This window comes from Nomascus leucogenys, chromosome 11 (assembly GCF_006542625.1).
Source record: "Nomascus leucogenys isolate Asia chromosome 11, Asia_NLE_v1, whole genome shotgun sequence".
Taxonomy (NCBI): domain Eukaryota; kingdom Metazoa; phylum Chordata; class Mammalia; order Primates; family Hylobatidae; genus Nomascus; species Nomascus leucogenys.
In genome coordinates this window covers 117927256-117948723 of record NC_044391.1, presented here as the reverse complement: position 1 = coordinate 117948723, position 21468 = coordinate 117927256, and the positions used below count along the sequence as shown (strand labels likewise).

General features: G+C 36.3%; 1 protein-coding gene across 20 annotated transcripts in view; it reads left to right on the top strand.

Annotated features, from left to right (window-relative positions):
• Positions 1–21468, top strand: part of DLG1 (discs large MAGUK scaffold protein 1) — a 192127-nt gene that overhangs the window by 86595 nt on the left and 84064 nt on the right. For all 20 annotated transcript variants that reach the window (XM_030823041.1, XM_030823038.1, XM_030823037.1 and 17 more), the window contains 5 exons: positions 5739–5789; positions 8230–8354; positions 10046–10215; positions 11744–11880; positions 17136–17280. In XM_030823041.1, the coding sequence (XP_030678901.1) occupies positions 5739–5789; positions 8230–8354; positions 10046–10215; positions 11744–11880; positions 17136–17280 (628 nt within the window). The remainder of the gene's footprint in view (positions 1–5738; positions 5790–8229; positions 8355–10045; positions 10216–11743; positions 11881–17135; positions 17281–21468) is intronic.

The following is a 21468-nucleotide window of genomic DNA, read 5'->3' as shown; positions in this document are numbered from 1 at the left end:
TTACTGATAATCAGACTTGTAATGCTCTGTTCAGAATTTCTGTTTTTTCATAATTCAATCTAAGCAGGTTTACATTTCTAGAAGATTGTCTTCCTTCTTGGTTATCCAGTTTGTTGGCATATAGTTCCTTATGATCTTTTGTATTTCTGTAATAACAGTTTTAATGTCTCCTCTTTCATTTCATGCCAAATACAGTAGCACCAAAAAATAAAATAAAATAAAATGCATAGGAATAAATTTAACCGAAGAAGTGAAATATCTGTACAGTGAAAACTATAAAACATTGATGAATAAAATTGAAGAAAACACAGATAAATGGAAAGATACCCCATTTCATGGTTGGGGAGATTAATATTGTGAAAACAGTCATACTACCCAAAACGATCTATAGATTCAATGTAGTCCCGTTCAGTATTTCAGTGATATTTTTTGTAAAAGTAGAAAATATCCTTCTAAAATTCAAGTGGAACCACAAAAGACCCCAAATAGCCAAAGCAATCTTGAACAGAAAGAACAAAGTTTAAGGCATCATACTGCCTGATCTCAAAATGTGCTGCAAAGCTGTGGTAATGAAAACAGCATGGTACTGGCACAAAAACAGACAGACCAGTGGAATGAAGTAGAATTGAGAGCTCAGAAATTAATCTACACATTTATGGTAAACTGATCTTCAACAGAAATGGCAAGGAAAGGACAGTTTCTTCAATATATGGTATTACAGTACCTGGATATCCACGTGCAGATAAATGAAATTGGACCCTTATCTCATACCATATGCAAAAATCAACTTGAAATGGATTCAGGATTTAAATGTTAAGAACTGACATTGTAAAACTACTGAAAGAAAACATTGGGGAAAAGCAGCAGGGCACGGAGGCTCACGCCTGTAATCCCAGCACTTCGGGAGGCCAAGGTGGGCGGATCACCTGAAGTGAGGGGTTCGAGACCAGCCTGGCCAACATGGTGAAACCCTATCTCTACTAAAAATACAAAAATTAGCCAAGCATGGTGGCGTGCACCTGTAATCCCAGTTACTTGGGAGGCTGAGGCAGGAGAGTCGCTTGAACCTGGGAGGTGGAGTTTGTGGTGAACCCAGATCATGCCACCGCACTCCAGCCTGGGCGACAGAGTGAGACTCTATCTCAAAAAAAAAAAAAAAAAAAACATAAGGGAAAAGCTTCTTGACATTAGACTGAGCAGATATTTTGAAACCCAAAAGCATAGGCAATGAAAACAAAATAAACAGATGGGATTGCATCAAGCTTCTGCCCAGCAAAAGCAACAATCAACAGAGTGAAGAGACAGCCTACAGAATGGGAGAAAATATTTGTGAACTATAAGTCTGACAAGGGGTTAATATTACAAAATTTATAAGGAACTCAAATCAATAGCAAGAAAACATGTCAGGCCTGGTGCTCACGCCCATAATCCCAGCACTTTGGGAGGCCAGAGTGGGAGGATCACTTGATCTCAGGAGTTTGAGACCAGCCTGGGCAATATAATGAGACCTTGTCTCTAGAAAAAATTTTAAAAATTAGCCGAGCGTGATGGCACACGCCTGTAGTCCTAGCTACTCACAAGGCCGAGGTGGAAGGATTGCTTGAGCCCAGGAGTTAAAGGCTGCAGTGAGCTGTGATCACACCACTGCCCTCCAGGCCGGGCAACAGAGTTAAAAGTATAAATAAATAGCAAGAAAACAACTCATTTTAAAAAATGGACAAAGGACCTGAAAGATCATTGTACACACACAAAAAGACCAAATGTCCAGCAAGTATATTTAAAAATGCTTAACATCACCAATCATCAGGAAAATGCATATTAAAACCACAATGAGATACCACTTCACACCCATTAGGATGGCTGTTATAAAAAAAGACAAGATAAGTCTTGGCAGTGGTATAGAGAAAAGGGAACCTTTCTATGCTGTTGGTGGGAATGTAAATTAGTACAGCCATTGTGGAAAACAGTGTGGAGGTTCCTCCAAAATTAAAAATAGAACTACCATGTGATCAGCAATCCTACTTCTGAGTACGTATCCAAAGCAAAGAAAATCAATACATCAGAGAGATACCTGGCTCCAGTGTTCATTGCGGCATTAGTCACAATTGCCAAGATACGGAAACAACCTGTGTCTGTTGCCACATGAAGTAGATAAAGAAAATGTGGTATATATACAGAGTGGAATACTGTTCTGCCTTTAAAAAGAAGGAAATTCTGTCATTTGTGACAACATGGATGAACCTGGATGACATTATGTTCAATGAAATAAACCAGGCACAGAAAGGCAAATACTGCACGATCGAATGTTAAAAAGTCAAAGCAGAGTAGAGTGGTGGTTACCTGGGGATAGTGGGGAGGGATTGAGGAAATGATGGTCAAATGATTATAAAATTTCAATTTAGGAGAAGTAACGCCACAAGATGTGTTGTATAACGTGGCAACTAGAGTTAGTAACAATGTATTGTACACTTGAAAATTCCTGAGAGTAGATTGTAAATGTTCTCATCACACACACACACACACACACACGTATGTTTTCGATACTATACTTTTGGCCCTTAGAAGCTTAATGTATGTTTAATGTTATAGAATTGTCTCAGTATTTGAAATTATCAGACAGTTTCAAACAATTGAGGATTAAGGAATAAAGTTACTAGTGGTCTGTATGGCCACCTCATGTTTCATCTTTTTAAAAGTACTCACTGCTACCTAAAAAGCCCCCTTTCTGTGCTGCTTAGAAACCTGTATCATGAATTGGCATTAAATTAAGCACCAGGAATATTTACTGAGCACCTACCTTGTGAGGAAACTTAAAGGTGAAAAATTTCAGATTCCTTAAGACAGAAATCGTAAGGTCACAGTATCAAAATTTTACGTTAATGCCAAAAGGGCCATATAAGCACACTCATTTGGAAATGTTTTCGAAAATAAAATTTTAGATTATTTAGAAATAAACAAATGAACAAAAATGGAGCTCAATGCAGCTAGCAGTTGTGGGGTTTGGCCTAATCCATATGCCAAGGAAAACTGGTAAACTTTGAGGTTTCTAAAAACAGAATAGAGTAAGCATAAATTGAGCATTCAACTCAAAAATCTTTTTTAGAAAATTAAGGGACTAAAGAACTGTTAAAAACAGAAAGTAATACCATGAAATGTAACAGATTCATCAATAATGTTAAAACTGCTAATTCGATAAAGACTGATAGACTTTTAGCAAGTCTTGAGCAAGAAACAAGATGATACAAATAACCTTTAGAATAAGAAAGGGGATATTGCTGCAAATAAAAATTTTACTCGTAACAAAGGACTTCCTGTCAAGTGGGCGTGATATACACATGGGTAGCCCTCCTGTACTCTAGATGTACAGACATGATCAACACATCTCTTGAAGTTACTCCTCCTAAACTGAGATAAAGAAGTTTTACGTGTGTGTATGTGTGTGTGTGTGTGTGTGAGAGAGAGAGAGAGAGAGCGCAAGCAAGCGAGCTCCTGGGCAACATAGACCCCATCTCTGTGAAAAACAAATAAAAGTAAACTTAGCTGGGCGTGGTGGCATGTGCCTGTAGTCTCACCTACTCAAGAGGCTAAGGCAGGAGGATCACTTGAGTCCAGGTTGAGGCTGCAATGAGCTATGACTATGCCACTGCATTCCAGCCTGGGTAACAGAGTGAAATCCCAGCTCTCTCTATATAAATGCCTTTATAACATACAATCAGAGGAAAATGTCTATAGATGAGAAAGAAGAGGGAACAAAATAGTAATAGGATTTGAATCTAGGAGAATCACAAGAGTTAAGAACCCAAAAGGGTAGTAGAGATGGGCTTCAAAAGTTCTCAGTGAAGAAACTCCTGGTCCCTATATTAGACCTGAATTAAGGGCTACTTTTCATAGTATGGTTAAGAAAGCAAAGTAGCTTATGTAGGTTTTGTTATTTCTCTTGTGGTTATCTATCATTGCATAACAAACTACCCTGAAGCTTAGTGGCTTAAAAGAACAACAGTTCATTTTTTCTCATAATGAATTGGATGGCTCTGCTTTACGTGGTGTGGGTTAGGGTACTGGACAAGGTTGGGAGGTCCAAATAGCCTTATTCACGTGGCCGATCGTTGGTGCTGACTGCTGTTTAGGAGTGTAGCTGGGGCTTTTGGCCAAGGGTTTTGGTTCTCTGTTGGTTAGATCTCCCTGTAGGCTGTTTGAGTTTTCCTCATGTTATAACTGCTGGGTTCTAAAGAAAATACATTCCAAGCAAAGGCAAATACTATCAGGCATCAGATGACCTAGTCTCAGAAATCACACAGCATCATTTTTGCCACATTTATTTTTAGTCAAAGCTAGTCACAGGGCTTGCCTAGATCTAATGGGAGAGGAAAGAGACTCCTTTTGATGGTAGGGTGATTTAGTCATACTGCAAAAGAATGTCTGGAATGGAAGATGTGAGCCATGTTCAGAAGTAGAATTTATCACAATCCGCATTTGATTTAGATAGAGTTTTGCCCAGCCTCATATCACGAGAAATTTTAAAGGAAGGATTCAAACCCACGTTCATCTGATTCCAGGGACTTGTTGCACCAGTGGCCTTTACTGTAGGAGTTAACTTCTTTCAGGAGAGACTAGGAAATAAATTGGAGGGAGATAAATTGTGACCAAGATATCTTGAATGATGACTGATTTTGACATAAAACATGTAAGTGAAATTTGTGACCAAGGAAGCACAAAATTGTAGATGTCAAAGTGGAAAATTGCAGGATATGTAATGGAAAGAGCAAGTCGTTCACAGAAAGGGTTGGTATGTAAGGCTTATGAAGAGGTGAAGAATGAAGGGGAGTGGTACATTGGGGTCAGTTCATTCAAAGACGTGATTACCAAGCCATAGAGTTTGGATGTTTCTAGGAAGGGAGAGTTCTGAAAGTTTTAGAGGAAGTATGTTATGGGCTTTAAAAAGATCCAGCTGTTGCCAGGCACGGTGGCTCACGCCTGTAATCCCAGCACTTTGGGAGGCCGAGGCGGGCGGATCACGAGGTCAGAAGATGAGACCATCCTGGCTAACACGGTGAAACCCCATCTCTACTAAAAATACAGAAAATTAGCCAGGCGTGGTGGCAGGCGCCTGTAGTCCCAGCTACTCGGGAGGCTGAGGCAGGAGAATGGTGTGAACCCGGGAGGCGGAGCTTGCAGTGAGTTGAGATCATGCCACTGCACTCCAGCCTGGGCGACAGAGCGAGACTCTATCTCAAAAAACAAAACAAAACAAAAAAGATCCATCTGTTTAAAACACAGTGATTTGGGCAATGGGGAATACTAATCTAAGCGATTAGGCAGACTGCATCGACAGTATTCCATTCCAGAGGAGGTTTAACAAGGCCTGAAGAAAGGTATTAGAAATGAGAGTGAAGAGGTGATGATTTTCAGAAAAATTGAAGTGTTCAAATCAGACAGTTTGCAACTGATTAGATGAGTGGATCAAGACAGAGAAGGATCAGAGGTTGAAACTATTAAAAGCTGAATGTACCTATCCTGGATTTGAAAGTCATGATACCACGAATGTTGTCAACTCATTAATCACATTTGTGTTTTTCCATTCCTTGAAAATCTTCCCCAGAATTATTAAAATGAAGCTATTGTGTTTGATTACTGTCACATTTAACAGGTTTTCGTTAATAAATCATAAAAAAATTTTGCCTTGCCATTTCAGACTTTACACTCTTAAGTTTCTGAGCTGCTTTTCTTTTCCCCTGTAGGTTAATGGCACAGATGCAGATTATGAATATGAAGAAATCACACTTGAAAGGGTAAAAACTATTATCTTCATCTGTTGTTTTAAAGAACTTTGCAATATACTGCTTTTTCATATAGAATCCAAGGGAGATCTTTCAAAAACAGAACTATATGATGTTTTCTAAGTTCCCAGTTCATAAAATTGGCCAAGGTATTTTCAAAACATTTGCCTTTTCTTTAGTAACCTTATTTTTTTTAATAAACTTTTTATTTTAAAATAGTTTTAGATTTGCAAAGAAGTTGTAAAGATAGTCCCAAGAGTTTCCATTTACTCTGGATTCAGCCTCCTCTATTGTTAACATATTTTATTACTAGAGATTTACATTTATTTCAACTAATACACCTGTATTCATACATTATTATTAACTGAAGTCTCTATTTCCTTACTTTTTGTATTATTCTCTTCCAGAGGCCCATCCAGGAAACTACATTACGTTTAGTTATCCTGCCGCCTTAGACCCCTCTAGATTGTGATAGTTTCTCAGATTTTTCTTGCTTTTTAATTTTGTTTATATTGTTTATATGCATATGATAATGAAGTATTGTTCATATTAAGTAAGTAGTATACAAGTAACATGGTCATTGTATCAATTTTCTTTTCTAGCAAAATAACCATACTTCTAACAGACAGAGCTGTATTAAAAACTAATTATGGTATACCCCCCCAATCAGAAAATGACTTAAGGGTACAATTTCAGATGTGTAAATTTTCTTAAGGTATGTTTTTCCCTTAAGAATATCTGCACTCACACCTGTAATCCCAGCACTTTGGGAGGCCGAGGCAGGTGAATCACTTGAGGCCAGAAGTTCAAGACCGGCCCGGCCAACATGGCAAAACTCCATCTCTACTAAAAATACAAAAATTAGCCAGGTGTGGTAACGCAGACCTGTAATCCCAGCTACTCGAATCAGGAGAATCGCTTGAACCCAGGAGGCAGAGTTTGCAGTGAGCCGAGATCGCACTCTAGCCTGGGTGACAGAGCGAGACTCCGTCTAAAAAAAAGAAAAAAGAATATCTGCATTCAATTTTTATTGTATGTTATAATAGTAATGCCACCTTATCTGGCTAGCATTTTATGGAAATTTAGTGTTTCACACAAGCAGATTTCTTAAGTAACTAAATGTGTGTATATTCAAGACTAAAATCCTAGATAATTAGATTTGTGTATATTGGAATCGAATCTGAGAAAAATAAATCTGAGAGAATCTCTTACATGTATATCTTTATTGCCTTCTACTTAAATTCGGATAATCTGCTCAAGTTAGGTGGCTGCTGGAGTAATATTCAAGTAAGCACAGTATTAATGTACTGTACATATTTTAATATAGTAGTTTGTGATGTCTCCTTTTTATTTTATTGATTCTTTATCCTTTCCCAGGGCCTTTTAAATTCCTTTTGTCTAGTCAGGACTATACATTGTATTTTTCACTGGTTGAAGAACTTGAGTACCTAAGTAATTTGGTAACGTCCCATAATCCACTGGTACTGTTCTTAAGATTCAGGTAATTCATGAAGTTAGATTGAAAAACTTTTTTTATTAAAATAGAATTTTAAGACAAGTGGTGGTAGAGTGAGTGTTTACACTGTTTAATACTAACAGTTAAATGATAGGTCCACATATATTTGCTTACTTGAGTCGCCTGAAATTCAGTTAGAACATTCTTGGAGAAATAAACATTTTTTAATACCATTGCTTAAATCAATTATTTTTAAAGGCTTTTTGTAGCCTTTCTGTGAAGAAAATATTCAGAAATCTTGTTTCTCCAGTTCATTAAACAAGCAAAAAGTAGAGCTGCTTTGGCAAAATTTACTTTGCTGTCAAGAAAATTCACCAATATTAAGTTCTCAGGTTAGACTTTCAGTCAGTATGAAAAAATGCCATTTGCTAATCAGGTATATTGGTTAAACATGTCAAGGATTGATGGCAGCTATCACTTAGCTACAATTTGATCATTTAAAAATAAGCTGATGTCAAGTTAGCAGAAGAAAAGCACCATCGCCACCCCCTTTTTTAAAGGCTAAAACAATACATGGGTTTTACCTACTCAGAAATAACAGTGGGAAGATCACTTCAGCATTTGTCTCTTAGGAGAGATGTGCACTACCAAACATGGCTGAGGTGCAGTCTAAAAGAAACAGACTTATAGTGGCACCTCTGCAGATGGGTGACTAATCCAACAACATGTTGCACATACTTTTAAAGAAAGAACTGTGGAGTATACTTCAAAAGTCCTTGGTGTATTTTCTTGAACCTCACCTGTTCAGCAGTAATGCCTCTGAAAGGACTTTCCTCCAGAACAAGTCCATTTAATTTAGAATCTTTATATTACTCACCCATATACCTTTATTTGTTGTGTTCCTTATGTTAGTACAGTTTCTGCATCCTTTAATGACAGGAACCTGTCAATAAAGATAAATCATATTCAGTCTCAATTTTTTTCTTCTATCTTCAGGGAAATTCAGGGCTTGGTTTCAGCATTGCAGGAGGTACAGACAACCCACACATTGGAGATGACTCAAGTATTTTCATTACCAAAATTATCACAGGGGGAGCAGCCGCCCAAGATGGAAGATTGCGGTATGTTTTGCGCTTTTTATTGTGATGCTGAATCCACTTTGTGTATTTTTCTTGAAGCAGACTGGATAAGGGATAAATACAAATAACAAACACTATCATGATAACTGACATAGGGTAGATGCTTTAACAACATTCAAGTCAATGAATAAGATGATTATGCTCTAAGCATTGTTTTCCTGTTTTCATTTAGGACTCCAGTTTTATCTTAGATATTATAACATTTTGAATATTAAATTTGGTTGATGGTTTAAATGTTTGTGAGCATATTTATAGAAATCATGAGTTTCCCTTTGTGTTTTCAAATACACTCACAGAATATTTTCCATTTCCTCTCTGGTTGGGAAACATGTATATAAACTTACTTAATATACGGAGGATAGAGGATCACACATCCATGTTGAATCCCACACCACAAAGACTGAAGTATATGCAAACTTTAAATAATATATTTTCTTAATTGACTAGATGAAAATAACATTTGTCTCTGGTTAAATTTAGTGTTCCATTTTGGAAGATATATTTTGCAAACTTTGATTTTTTGGGGGTCAATAAATTATGTCATTTTTCCTATTTCCTTGTTTGTTGTTAAAATAGCCTGAAGTTTTAGGACTAAAGAGTTTATATAGTCTGTTAAAAACAGCATCTTATTTTAAGGATGTTGGTACCTTATGCAGTTTTTTAATTTCTAAGCTTTAATTCTCACTGGATATGACAGGTGGTATATTAATGAAATCAAATAGATATAAAAATTAATCATTTGACCATTCATGTAAACATAGACATTTACTTCCTGATTCTGTTAGATGTAGAAGCTTGTCAGGACCAGTTTTAATATTTTAATTATGTTTTGTTTACCCTCTCTACCCAATTTGAGATGACCATCCTTTTTTCCTGATGGAATACCATGCAATCAGAGAGACCAGGACTAGGGAAAAGGCTAAGACTGGGAACAAATCAGACTTTTAAAAAACATAACACCATGGCAAATTAGAAGTTCTTTACCTACAAAACCTTTGAATTAAGTGACCTAATCTTTATATAAATTTCAAAAAATAACTTCATTGTTTTATGTCTAATATATAGGTTGGAATAGGCACTCAGAAAATTGTTTTTAGTTTATCTCAGTTTTCACACTATCTCTGTGACCTTAAACTCGTGATGTGAGCCTCAGTTTTCTTATCTTTGAATCACAGCTCTGTCACTTATTATCTGGGTGGCCTTAGGAAAGTTATTTAAATTCTTTGTGCCTCAGGTTCTCCATCTGTAAAATAGGGATTAAAATATATATTAAGCTTACAGGTGTCATGAGGGTTAAAATACCAAGAAAGTGCCTGGCATGTGTTTAGTGCTAAATAAATGTTTGCTATTTTTTATAAAGTGTATCTTAATGCCTACACAGAATAAGCATGCAGTAAGTATACAAATGGTAGCTGTAATTATTATTTAACATTTTTATATAATCTATTATTTTCATTATTTCTTTTGTTCCTTTTGCTGGCCCTTGGGAAATGTTTGTATTTGTTTATATTAGTTTTTGATACACTTTCTTCATTTATGTTTTCTGGAATTACTCCAGAATTATTTATAATTCTCTTTACCTTAAAAAGGAAGTAACAAAAAATTGGTAAAGTGGAAAATTAATATTTAAATTATATTTAATTTTTATTTTTAATATTTAATTGTTTTCTCAGGGTCAATGACTGTATATTACGAGTAAATGAAGTAGATGTTTGTGATGTAACACATAGCAAAGCAGTTGAAGCACTGAAAGAAGCAGGGTCTATTGTACGCTTGTATGTAAAAAGAAGGAAACCAGTGTCAGAAAAAATAATGGAAATAAAGCTCATTAAAGGTCCTAAAGGTATGTGGTAAGTCAAACTAAGATAAATCTTTAAGGAATCTCTGAGTTAAATATACCTATGAATTTTATCTGTGACATACATTCCAAGATTAACAATATTAGTAATATTCTACAGAACTTGAGTGGATTTTAATTTCTCTGTTATTTCTACTGATTTTTGTCTTACATAGCATTTTAGAATATTTACATTTCTACCAAGATTGCAGCATTTGAAAAGTTCCTTTTTTTGCGGGGGTTTTTTTTGTTTTTTGAGGCAGGGTTTTGCCCTGTCACCCTGGCTGGAGTCCAGTGGTGCAGTCATGGCTTACTGCAGCCTCAGCCTCCTGAGCTCAAGCGATCCTCCCACCTCACCGTCCCAAGTAGCTTGGACTACATGCACACACCACCACGCTGGGCTGATTTTTTTTATTTTTTGTAGAGACGGAGGTCTCCCTGCATTGCCTAGGCTGGTCTCAAACTCCTGGGCTCAAGCAGTTCTCCCACCTCAGCCCTGCAGAGTGCTGGTATTACAAGTGTGAGCCACTGCACCTGGCCCAAAATTCTTACGTTTATCGATGTATACTTTTATACATTTTACTGCAGTGAGCATATATATAAATTTATATAAGTTTTTTATGATTTTTATATTCAATATTTGCTCAGCATGTTTTTAAGAGTTTTTAAAAGTAGGGAACAAAATATCTACTTGTTTTATAAGTGGATTTGTCCCTATTTGTATTAAGTATTCTTATATTGAAGACTTCTAGCATTAAAAGAGTGAAATATTTGTGTCCTTGAACACTTTGAAGTATACTATTGATATTAACTTGTGATAATCTACAAAGTACTTTAAATGCAGATACACAGGCTCAGTTAAAAGAAGTGTTTATAATATGTATTATGAGCAGTTACATCTGCAGTAAAGGACTGTTAAGATGTGATTGCTAAATTTTTAAAACATTGATGGCTTGAGGATAAATGGAAATAGTCAATATGTGGCTTCATGGAAGAGGGAGGATGTCAACAAATGAAAAAGGAATGGAGAGCTGAGAAATTATCTGATATTGAAGCTACGGGATTTAAGAATTACAGAAATTCCTTACTTAAAATTGTTAATTCATAGAATATTGAAAAAGAACAAAGGTATTCACATTTTTAAAGCCTGTTGGTTCTGCCCACCACCACCAAACAATGTTGTTATTTCTTCTCAATAATCTTATTCTTGTGAAAATATTAAAACTGTAGGTAAGCATAGTTATGATGGAAACAAAAAACATGATTTTGCAATGTCACTTTGGAATAACAAGTGCATTTGTGAAAAGATATTAAGAAGGAACATGGGATAAAAGGAATCTATTTGTAACTCTAGGAGCAGCTGTATTTATAAGTGTCCCTTGATTGCAGAACATATACTAGTAGATAACTAAATAGATTATTTTCTTTAAAAAATATTAGTGTGATGGAATTATTACCTTGTAGTTTTCAACCATTTCTTTCTGAGCTTAAGTTCATATTTACGGATGAGAATCTAGAACTGTTTTCCGAACAGGTCTTGGGTTTAGCATTGCCGGAGGTGTTGGAAATCAGCATATTCCTGGGGATAATAGCATCTATGTAACCAAAATAATTGAAGGAGGTGCAGCACATAAGGATGGCAAACTTCAGATTGGAGATAAACTTCTAGCAGTAAGTATAAGAAATCTGTTGTCTTTTAAATCATTTTGTTGTCTGTTTTTTTCTAACAGATACTGGAATTTCTCCATACCAAAAAGGTCTAAATGATGTTTAAATTAGCAAATACTAGCCTTGCTGTATCAAATCCTAAAAAATGATTCTTGGTAATATCTTTATTTGTCATTTCTGTTTTCTCTGCTAGCTCTTCCTCTCTTTTCCTTTTATTCCTTTGTTGTTGCTGAAGGGTTGAGGGCTTGTATGCACAGTGTTTCATCATAATCCTTAGGTTTATAAAACAGTGTCATCATTTGTTTATGCATGACCCTTTTTTGTTTTACTTCACTTAATAATATAATGAAACCTAGTAATTACGCAGCCCAAGAATTAGAACATCAACCATTTTGTGTTTCTTATTCCTTTGCTTCTTAAAAATTGTTTAATCAGGCCAGGTGTGGTGGCTCACACCTGTCTGTAATCTTAGCACTTTGGGAGGCCGAGGTAGGTAGATTGCTTGAGCCCAGGAGTGTAAGACCAGCCTGGGCAGCATGGCAAAACCTTGTCTCTACAAAAAATACAGAAATTAACCAGACCTGGTGATATACACCTATAGTCCCAGCTCCTTGGGAGGCTGAGGTGGGAAGATCACCTGAGTCCAGGAGGTTGAGGTTATAGTGAGCTGTGATTGTCCTACTGCACTGCAGTCTGGGTGACAGAGTGAAAGCCCATCTCAAAAAAAAAAAAAAAAAAAAAAAAAAGTTTAATTACATACATATGCCTAAATAATTTTGTTTAGTATTATTTGTTTTGAAGCTTTTTCAAAACGCTATTGCACTGTATGAGACTTTCTTTCATCTCCAGTATTTTTTTCACTCAGTATTGCTTTACTGAGACTTACCCATATCATTGCTTAGAGCTAAAGTTCATTCATTTTATCTCTACGTAATATTCCACCATATGTCTGTACTGCAATTTATTTGTCCAATCTTCATCAGTGTATTAGTTTGTTTTCACACTGCTATGAAGAATTACCGGAGACTGGGTAATTTATAAAGGAAAGGGGTTTAATTGACTCAGCAGCCTCAGGAAACTTACAATCATGGTGGGGGGTCGAGGAAAGCAAACACGCCCTTCTTCACATGCCAGCAGGAGAGAGAGATGTGCCAGCAGTGGAAATGCCAGATGCTTATAAAACAATCACATCTCATGAGACTCAATCATGGGGAGCCACCTCCATGATCTAATCACCTCCTACAAGGTCCCTCCCCCAAGACGTGGGGATTACAATTCAGGATGACATTTGGGTGGGGACACAGAGCCATACCATATCTCAGTCCATGTTCCTTAGGGAAATGGAATCTGAAGAACAGCTAATGTGCTAAGGTGTTATTGGGATGTGTGATCTCAAGAAGGCTAGAGTGAGTAAAAATGAGGAGTGAAGCAGAGAATGAACGAGAGCCAACAGAAGGTAGAATGTGTCTGAGCTGGCTGTAATTTTATTAGGTAGCTTGTTGCTTGTCATGTAGAACAGTCTTCTAGGCAGACACTGTAAAAACCATCCAGGCATCATAAACCTTACATCCAGCCATGCAGAGAAAGAAAGAAAGGTTTATCTGCTGGCCCCTTTTATCCTCCTTGTCTACCCCCTAGGGGTTATTTGTCCCAAGCTTTTGGATTGTGTTACCCAACTCCCCTGGGTGCAGTTTCTAGGGAAGCCAGTTCCTATACTCCATGGCACAACACTTCACCCAAGCCCAATAATGGTCGAGTTGCAGTGGTATAGACAGGTCAGACATAGGTTTGTGACATGTTATGGCTCTCACTGTGTGGAACACATCAGCCATGCCCAGTCCCAGCCAGAAGAGGCTGAGAAAACTGGGAAGGGCAGGAGACAAGATGAAAGTAGTATAGTAGTCAGGACTCTCCACTGAGCAAGCAGCCGAGGCCTAGCAGAATCTGAAAAGGCACATAAACTGGATCTGGCATAGTAGGAAGTTGGTTTTTAAAAATATACTAGCAAGTACTGGTTTTTCAAAATCTTAAGTCTTTTTTTTTGGTATTATGAATAATTTTCCTAGGAAGAGCTGCTGTGTGTTCTGGTGAACATGTACAAGAATTTTACTTGACTGTCACAGGATTATTGATTATCCTACTAGTAGCATTCTTTTTATAAACCATCCTGTTTTCCAGGCTGCTCGTAAAAATGCTCATCAGCAATATATAAAAGATTCCTTTGTTCTACATCCTGTTTAGTACTGTTTATTGTTGCAAGGGGACTGTTTTTTTAGTTAATGATGGGGAAAAGGAAAGAGCAGAACTTGAACTGTGTTTCTCTAACTTACCCTTTCACAGCTGAGATCACCACTCTTTCCTCAAACTATAACCAGTACCGTCTCACCATCACTCATCACTCACACACAAACACAGTCAAGACAGCCTTCTGTTGCCACTAGTTTTCTCACTTTTGCTTTTTAATTTCTTGGCTACCATGTTTTCCTTTATGGTTTCTCTAGAAATGGTTTTGGTGGTAGGAGAAAGCAACCTGTGCTGATACTATTGTGGCAAGACTCATTCTCTCTTAAATCAACTTTTAGTGAGGCTTTTGTTCTCTTAATTACACTGGAATCATTCAATTCTCAGTCCTCGTCTTAATTGACTTATCTGGCTGGAGTTTGACACACCTTCCTCCTTCTAACACTTTTTCATTTGCCTAATAGTCACCCTTTATCTTGGTATTTCTCTTCTTAGTAGCCACTCTTCAGTCTGTCTTTCTGATGTCTGGTGCCTCCTCATATCCGTAACCTCTAAACATTGAAGTAATCCAGAACTCACTCCTTGTACATTTTCTCCTTTTTACTATTCACTCCCAAGGTTGTTTCCAGGCTGTTTTTTAACGTGTAGAACAAGACTCTAGTAGATGGTCAAATAACTTTTCTCTGGTGTAAAACTTTGGGATCATCATCTTACACATTCCACATTGAATCCCTCAGCAAATTGTGTCAGCTGTTGTATCAGTTATCTAGTGATTTGTGAGAAAACAAAAAGATTAATGGCTAAAAAACACCACTCATGTATTTGTTTACAATTCTGCAGATTGGATAGGGCTTGGCAGGAACAACTTGTCTTTGCTTTACTAGGCCACAAAATCCGCTGTTAGGTTGGCTCACCCGTATGGTGGGCAAGCTGGCTGTTAGCTGGGAACTCAACTGGGACTGTTAGCCAGGTGCTTAATTCTCCAGTGGCCTCTTTGCGTGGTTAGGTTCACACAGGATGGTGGCTAGGTTCCAAAAGTAAGCTTTCCAAAGAAGACAAGCACTGGTGTATTGTTTTTATCAATCCTCTCTTTCCTTCACAACTACTGTACCTCATTGGCTAAAGCTAGTTACGTGGACAAGCAAAATTCAGTGTAGAAAGAGATTTTTACAAGGGTGTGAGTACCAGGATGCATGGCTTATTGTAGGCCACCAAAGAAACAGTATACCGCAGCTATTTAATATGTATTTCAACAGTATAGCACAGCTATTTAATATGTATTTCAACAGTGTATACCACAGCTATTTAATATGTATTCCAACAGTATACCACAGCTATTTAATATGTATTCCAACAGTATACCACAGCTATTTAATATGTATTTCAACAGTATACCACAGCTATTTAATATTTAATATGTATTTCAACAGTATGCCACAGCTATTTAATACGTATTTCAAAATGCAGGCAGTCCTTGCTTTGCGTGGTAATGTGGAGCCATAAAACTGACCATGCTGCTGAGACTCTGCAAAGCAATGTTAATAATCAGTGAAGGGAAATTATTCTTCTGTGACCTTTAAATTTTTTTGTGAAAATATTAAAAACTGCAATTGTGAATTATAAAGGTACAAATTAGGAAAATGAAAAGTATATTAAAGTTAATATTGTTAATACATGGTAATTTAAAACAGAAACGTTGATAATGTTTTACTTATTTGCAAAACAAAAAAGTATCAAAAAGAAGAACAATCCAAACCTAAAGCAAACAGAAGGGTGGAAATAATAAAGATTAGAGCAGAAATTAATGAAATAGGTAATAGAAAAGATGTAGAGAAGATTGACAAAACTGAAAGTTGGTCCTCTGAAAAAAAATCAACAAAATGACAAACCTTCAGACCAGCCAAGAAAAAAGAGAGAAGGCTGAAATTTCTGAAAGCAAGCATGAAAGAGGGAAAACAAGAGACTATTATGAGTAACTATGTGCTAATACCTGAGGTAACTTAGATGAAATTGACAGATTGCTAGAAAGACATGAACTACCACTTCTAGTCAGTGTTACAGTTGAGATTCCGTCCAGGGCAAGTAAGAAAAAGAAAAAAAAAAAATCAGATTAGAAAGGAAGAAATAAAACTATATTTGCAGATGTCATCATATTGTATATAGACTATCCTAGGAACCTGCTAATAGAACTAATAAATTAGTACTGGTTGCAGGATACATCACTACCTAAAAATCAGTTATATTTCTATACAGAAGATAGGTGAATGGCCAAAAAATAATTGAAAAAAAAAATCAACTTGAGTATTACAAAAGTAGAAATTTAAAACTAATTGATGTAGAAATTAAAAGATGCATCATTTTACAGATTTTTTAAATTAGTTGATAATGTTTAATGTTGGCAAAGGTCTAAGTAGATGGGCACTCTATTCTGTGGTAGTGAGTATAAATTTACTAAAACCATTTAGGAGAACAATTTAAATATTTGTGCTTAATTGTGTTCTAATAGTTTTCCAACTTAAATATGGGAATATTAACATGATATTTAATAAATTATGATATAGCCACACAATGGGCTACTGTGCAGCTGGTTTTTTACAATGTAGTAATTCTATTAATTTGTGTCCCAACATGGAACAGTCTCTAAGGTACCTTACATTAAAAACCCTAAGATAAGAACAAAAATTTTAATATGTTTTCATTTCTTTAAAGAAAAAAAGGTCTAAAACGCATCCACACACATTCCTAAATGCCTAAGAATGAGAGAAAATCAAGACTGGGAGAGTAGGAGGGATGGAGGCTGGAATCAAGATGGGCTATTCTGTTAACGTTCAACAACTTCACATGTCATGATAAACAACTTACTGAGATCATAGACATCAAACATGGGTATTTTCTTTCGGCATACCTTTACTTTCCTTAAACCACTCTCTTATTTTCCCTTTCTTTTTGTGAAATTGTTTCCAGAACTCAGAAAACAAGTGAAAATGTCATAAATGTCTTTTGGGACTTTTTTTTAGGTGAATAACGTATGTTTAGAAGAAGTTACTCATGAAGAAGCAGTAACTGCCTTAAAGAACACATCTGATTTTGTTTATTTGAAAGTGGCAAAACCCACAAGTATGTATATGAATGATGGCTGTGCACCACCTGATATCACCAACTGTAAGTCTGTTAGCATGCATTTGCTTAAATTTATCTTATTTCTTCAGTTGTGATGCCGTTAGTGAAATGTTCTTACTATAATAAAGTTTAAACATTATACAAATATTTTTAAAGAAACAATTAAGCATTTTAATCTACTCATTTTTTAAAATCTACTTTAAGTCAAAATTTTTATAATTAGAAGGGGGGATCCTTTCCACCTTTATTATTTTATAGTAGTAATTACTCTTACATTTAAAGGATTGATTTTCAAACTTTTATGTAAATAACAGTCACTAAAGAACATTTGCAAATATTGAAATTGTTTTGTTCTAATAGTTTTCCACTTGAGCAGAGAAATTTGCTTTAACAAGCAGTTCATTCTATTAACAAGCAAAATACAGGCATACCTCATTTTATTGGGCTTTGCTTTATTGCACTTCACAGAGACTACATTTTTTACAAGTTGAAGATTTATGGCAATCCTGAATTGAGCAAATTTATCAGCACCTTTTTTTCTTCAGTAACATGTTCTCACTTCATGTCTCTTAATGTCTCTGTCACATTTTGGTAAATTTCTCAATGTTTAAAACTTTTTTCATTATTATTATTATAGCTGTTACAGTAATCTGTGATCACTAGTCTTTGATGTTACTATTTTAATTGTTTTGGGGTGCCACAACCACATTCATATAAGACAGCAAGCTTAATAGATAAATGTGCGTGTTCTGACTGCTCCTCTGATGACTAGTCATTCCCCTATTTCCCTCGCCCTCCTCGGGCCTCCCTATTCCCCAAGATACAACAATATTGAAATTAGGCCAGTTAATAAATCTACAATGACCTCTGAGTGCTCAAGTGAAAAGACAAGTTGCATATTTCTCATTATATGTCAAAATGATTTAACTTAATTAGGAAGGCATGTCCATCGGCAATAAAGGGAGAAAGCTAGACCTCTTGCTGCAGTTAGCCAAGTTGTGAATGCCAAGGAAAAGTTCTTGAAGGAAATTAAAAGTAGTGTTACAGTGAACACACTAATGATAAGAAAGCAAAACAATCTGATTGCTGATGTGAACAAAGTTTGAAGTGGTCTAGGTAGATCAAACCAGCCATAAGATTCCTTCAAGCCAAAGCCTAATCCAGAACAAGACCCTAACTGTGCGTCAGTTCTGAAAAGGCTGAGAGAGGTGAGGAAGCTGTAGAAGAGAAATGTGAGGCTAGCGGGGGTTGGTTCATGAGGTTGAGGGAAAGAAGTCATCTCTATAACATGAAAGTGCAAGGTAAAGCAGCAAGTGCTGATGTAGGAGCTGCAGCAAGTTATCCAGAAGATCTAGCTATGATTCTTAATGGAAGTGGCTACACCAAACAACAATTTTTCAATGTAGATGAAACAGCCTTCTACTGGAAAAAGATACCTTTTAGGACTTTCACAGCTAGAGAGGATAAGTCAGTGCCTGACTTCAAAGCTTCAAAGTACAGGCTGACTTTCTTGTTAGTTGCTAATACAGCTGGTGATTTTCAGTTGAAGCCAATGCTCATTTACCAGTCCAGAAAATCCAAGGAATTATGGTAAGCCTGTCTGCCTGTTCTGTATAACTGTGACAAAACCCGTGCTCTATAATTGAAGCAACAAAGCCTGAATGACAGCATTTCTGTTTACAGCATGGTTTACTGAATATTTTAAGCCAACTATTGAGACCTGCTGCTCAAAAAAAACAAAAACATTCCTTTCAAAATATTAGTGCCCTTAGACAACGCACCTAGCTGCCCAAGAGCTATGATGGCAATGTGCAAGGAGACTGATGTTGTTTTGATGCTTACTAACTTGTCATCCCCTCTGTAGTCCATGGATCAAGGAATAATTTTGACTTTCAAGTCTTACTATTTAAGAAATACATTTTATAAAGCTGTAGCTGCCATACATAGTGATTCCTCTGATGGATCTGGGCAAAGTAAATTGAAAACCTTCTGCAAAGGATTCACCAGTCTAGATGCCATTAAGGACATTCATGATTCATGGGAGGAGGTCACAATATCGACATTAACAGGAGTTTGAAAGATGTTGATTCCAGCCCTCTTGGATGACTTGGAACAGGTCAAAACTCTGGTGGCAGAAGTTACTGCAAATTGGTAGAAATAATAAGAGAACTAGAATTAGAAGTGGAGCCTGAAGATGTGACTGAATTGGTGCAAACCTCATGATAAAACTTTAACAACTAAGGAGTTGCTTCTTATGGATAATCAAAGAAAGTGGTTTCTTGAGATGGAATCTACTCCTGGTAGGTGAAGATGATGTGAACATTGTTGAAACGGCAACAAAGGATTTTGGAATATTACATAAACTTAGTTGATAAAGCAGCAGTAGGGTTTGAGAGAATTCACTTCAATTTTGAAACAAGTTCTGCTGTGGGTAAAATGCTATCAAACAGTATCACATGCTTCAGAGAAATCTTTTGTGAAAGAAAGAGTCAGTGGATATGGCCAACTGCATTTTTGTCTTATTTTAAGAAATTAACACAGGCACCCCACCCTTCAGCAACTACCACCCTCAATATCAAGGCTATCAATATCAAGGCAAGATGCTCCACCAGCAAAAACATTATAACTTGCTGAAGGCTGAGATGATTGTTAGCATTTTTTTAGCAATAAAGTATTTTTAAATTAAGGCCTGTACATTGTATTTTTAGACATAATGCTATTCCTTAATATAGTGTAAACATAACTTATACATGCACTGGGAAACCAAAAAATTCATATGACAGGCTTTATTGCAATATTCGCTTTATTGCTGTGGTATGGAACTATAATATCTCTGAGGTATCCCTGTAATTGTGATGTTTCTGGTGCTGCTAGTTCATGGTCTGCACTTTGAGAAACACCGATTTACAGTATATCTAAAACTTAAGAGATTTTCTTTGCTCTTAGGTACATGAGGACAGATACTATTTATCTTTCTACTTTCAGGTTCTAGCGCTTATATTTGTATGCAGTTCAATTGTGTTGCAGTTGATTAAATTGTTCTCAAAGTACTTACGTATTTTTAGGTTTCTTATTTTATATATATATATATATATACACACATATGTATTTTTTTTTTTTTTTTTTTGAGACGGAATCTCGCTCTATTGCCCAGGCTGGAGTGCAGTGGCGCAATCTCAGCTCACTGCAACCTCCGCCTCCCAGGTTCAAGCGATCCTCCTGCCTCAGTCCCCCTAGTAGCTGGGATTACAGGCATGCGACACCATGACTGGCTAGTTTTTGTATTTTTAGTAGAGACGGGGTTTCGCCATGTTGGCCAGGCTGGTCTCAAACTCCTGGCCTCAGGTGATCCACCTGCCTTGGCCTCCCAAAGTGCTGGGATTACAGGTGTGAGCCACCGCACCTGGCCATTTTATATTCAGTTTTTTTAATATATAAGCTGAGATTTAAGTATATTTTTTAGTGTGTTTGTGTTGGTGGAAAAATGAAAGCTGTATTTGTTCTTTGCATTGAGTTAATGTTTGAAGAACCCATAAATAATAAAGATATTAAATGTACTGGGTGTAACCTGCTTTTGAGTGCTCCTTTTTTAAATTGTAGACTTTTAGAAATATTGGTGATTTTTAAAGTAACAGTGTTTCCAATTTTAGAACTGTCAAGATTAATTATATTACTAATCATTATCAGTTAAAAACATTACATTTTGAAATCTACATACTGCCCTCCAGAAATGTATCTTCATTATTATCTGCTCATTGATGTATTAATTGCTCAAGTATAACTGAATTATTTCCTTAATAGTATTTAACCTGTCTGATGTACAGGGATGGTGTTCTTTTGTGTCAAAGAAAAGAACCTTGCTACTTATTTGAAATTCTTACATATACTTCCTCTTGCACATAAACTTTATATAAAGGCTTTGTATATTTTTTAAATAATAAGCCATTTTATTCATCAATTCAAGTATCTTATTTTAAATGCTGCCTATCCAATAACCATGTGCACATTGTGACAGTTGTTCCACGAATTGAGTATTAGTGCCCTGATCATTATGTTGCCTTTTTTTTTTTTTTTTTTTTTTTTTTTTTTGAGACGGAGTCTCGCTCTTGTTGCCCAGGCTGGAGTGCAGTGGCGCGATCTTGGATCACCATAACCTCTGCCCCCCGGGTTCAAGCCATTCTCTTGCCTCAGTAGCTGAGATTATAGGCATGCGCCACCACGCCCTGCTAA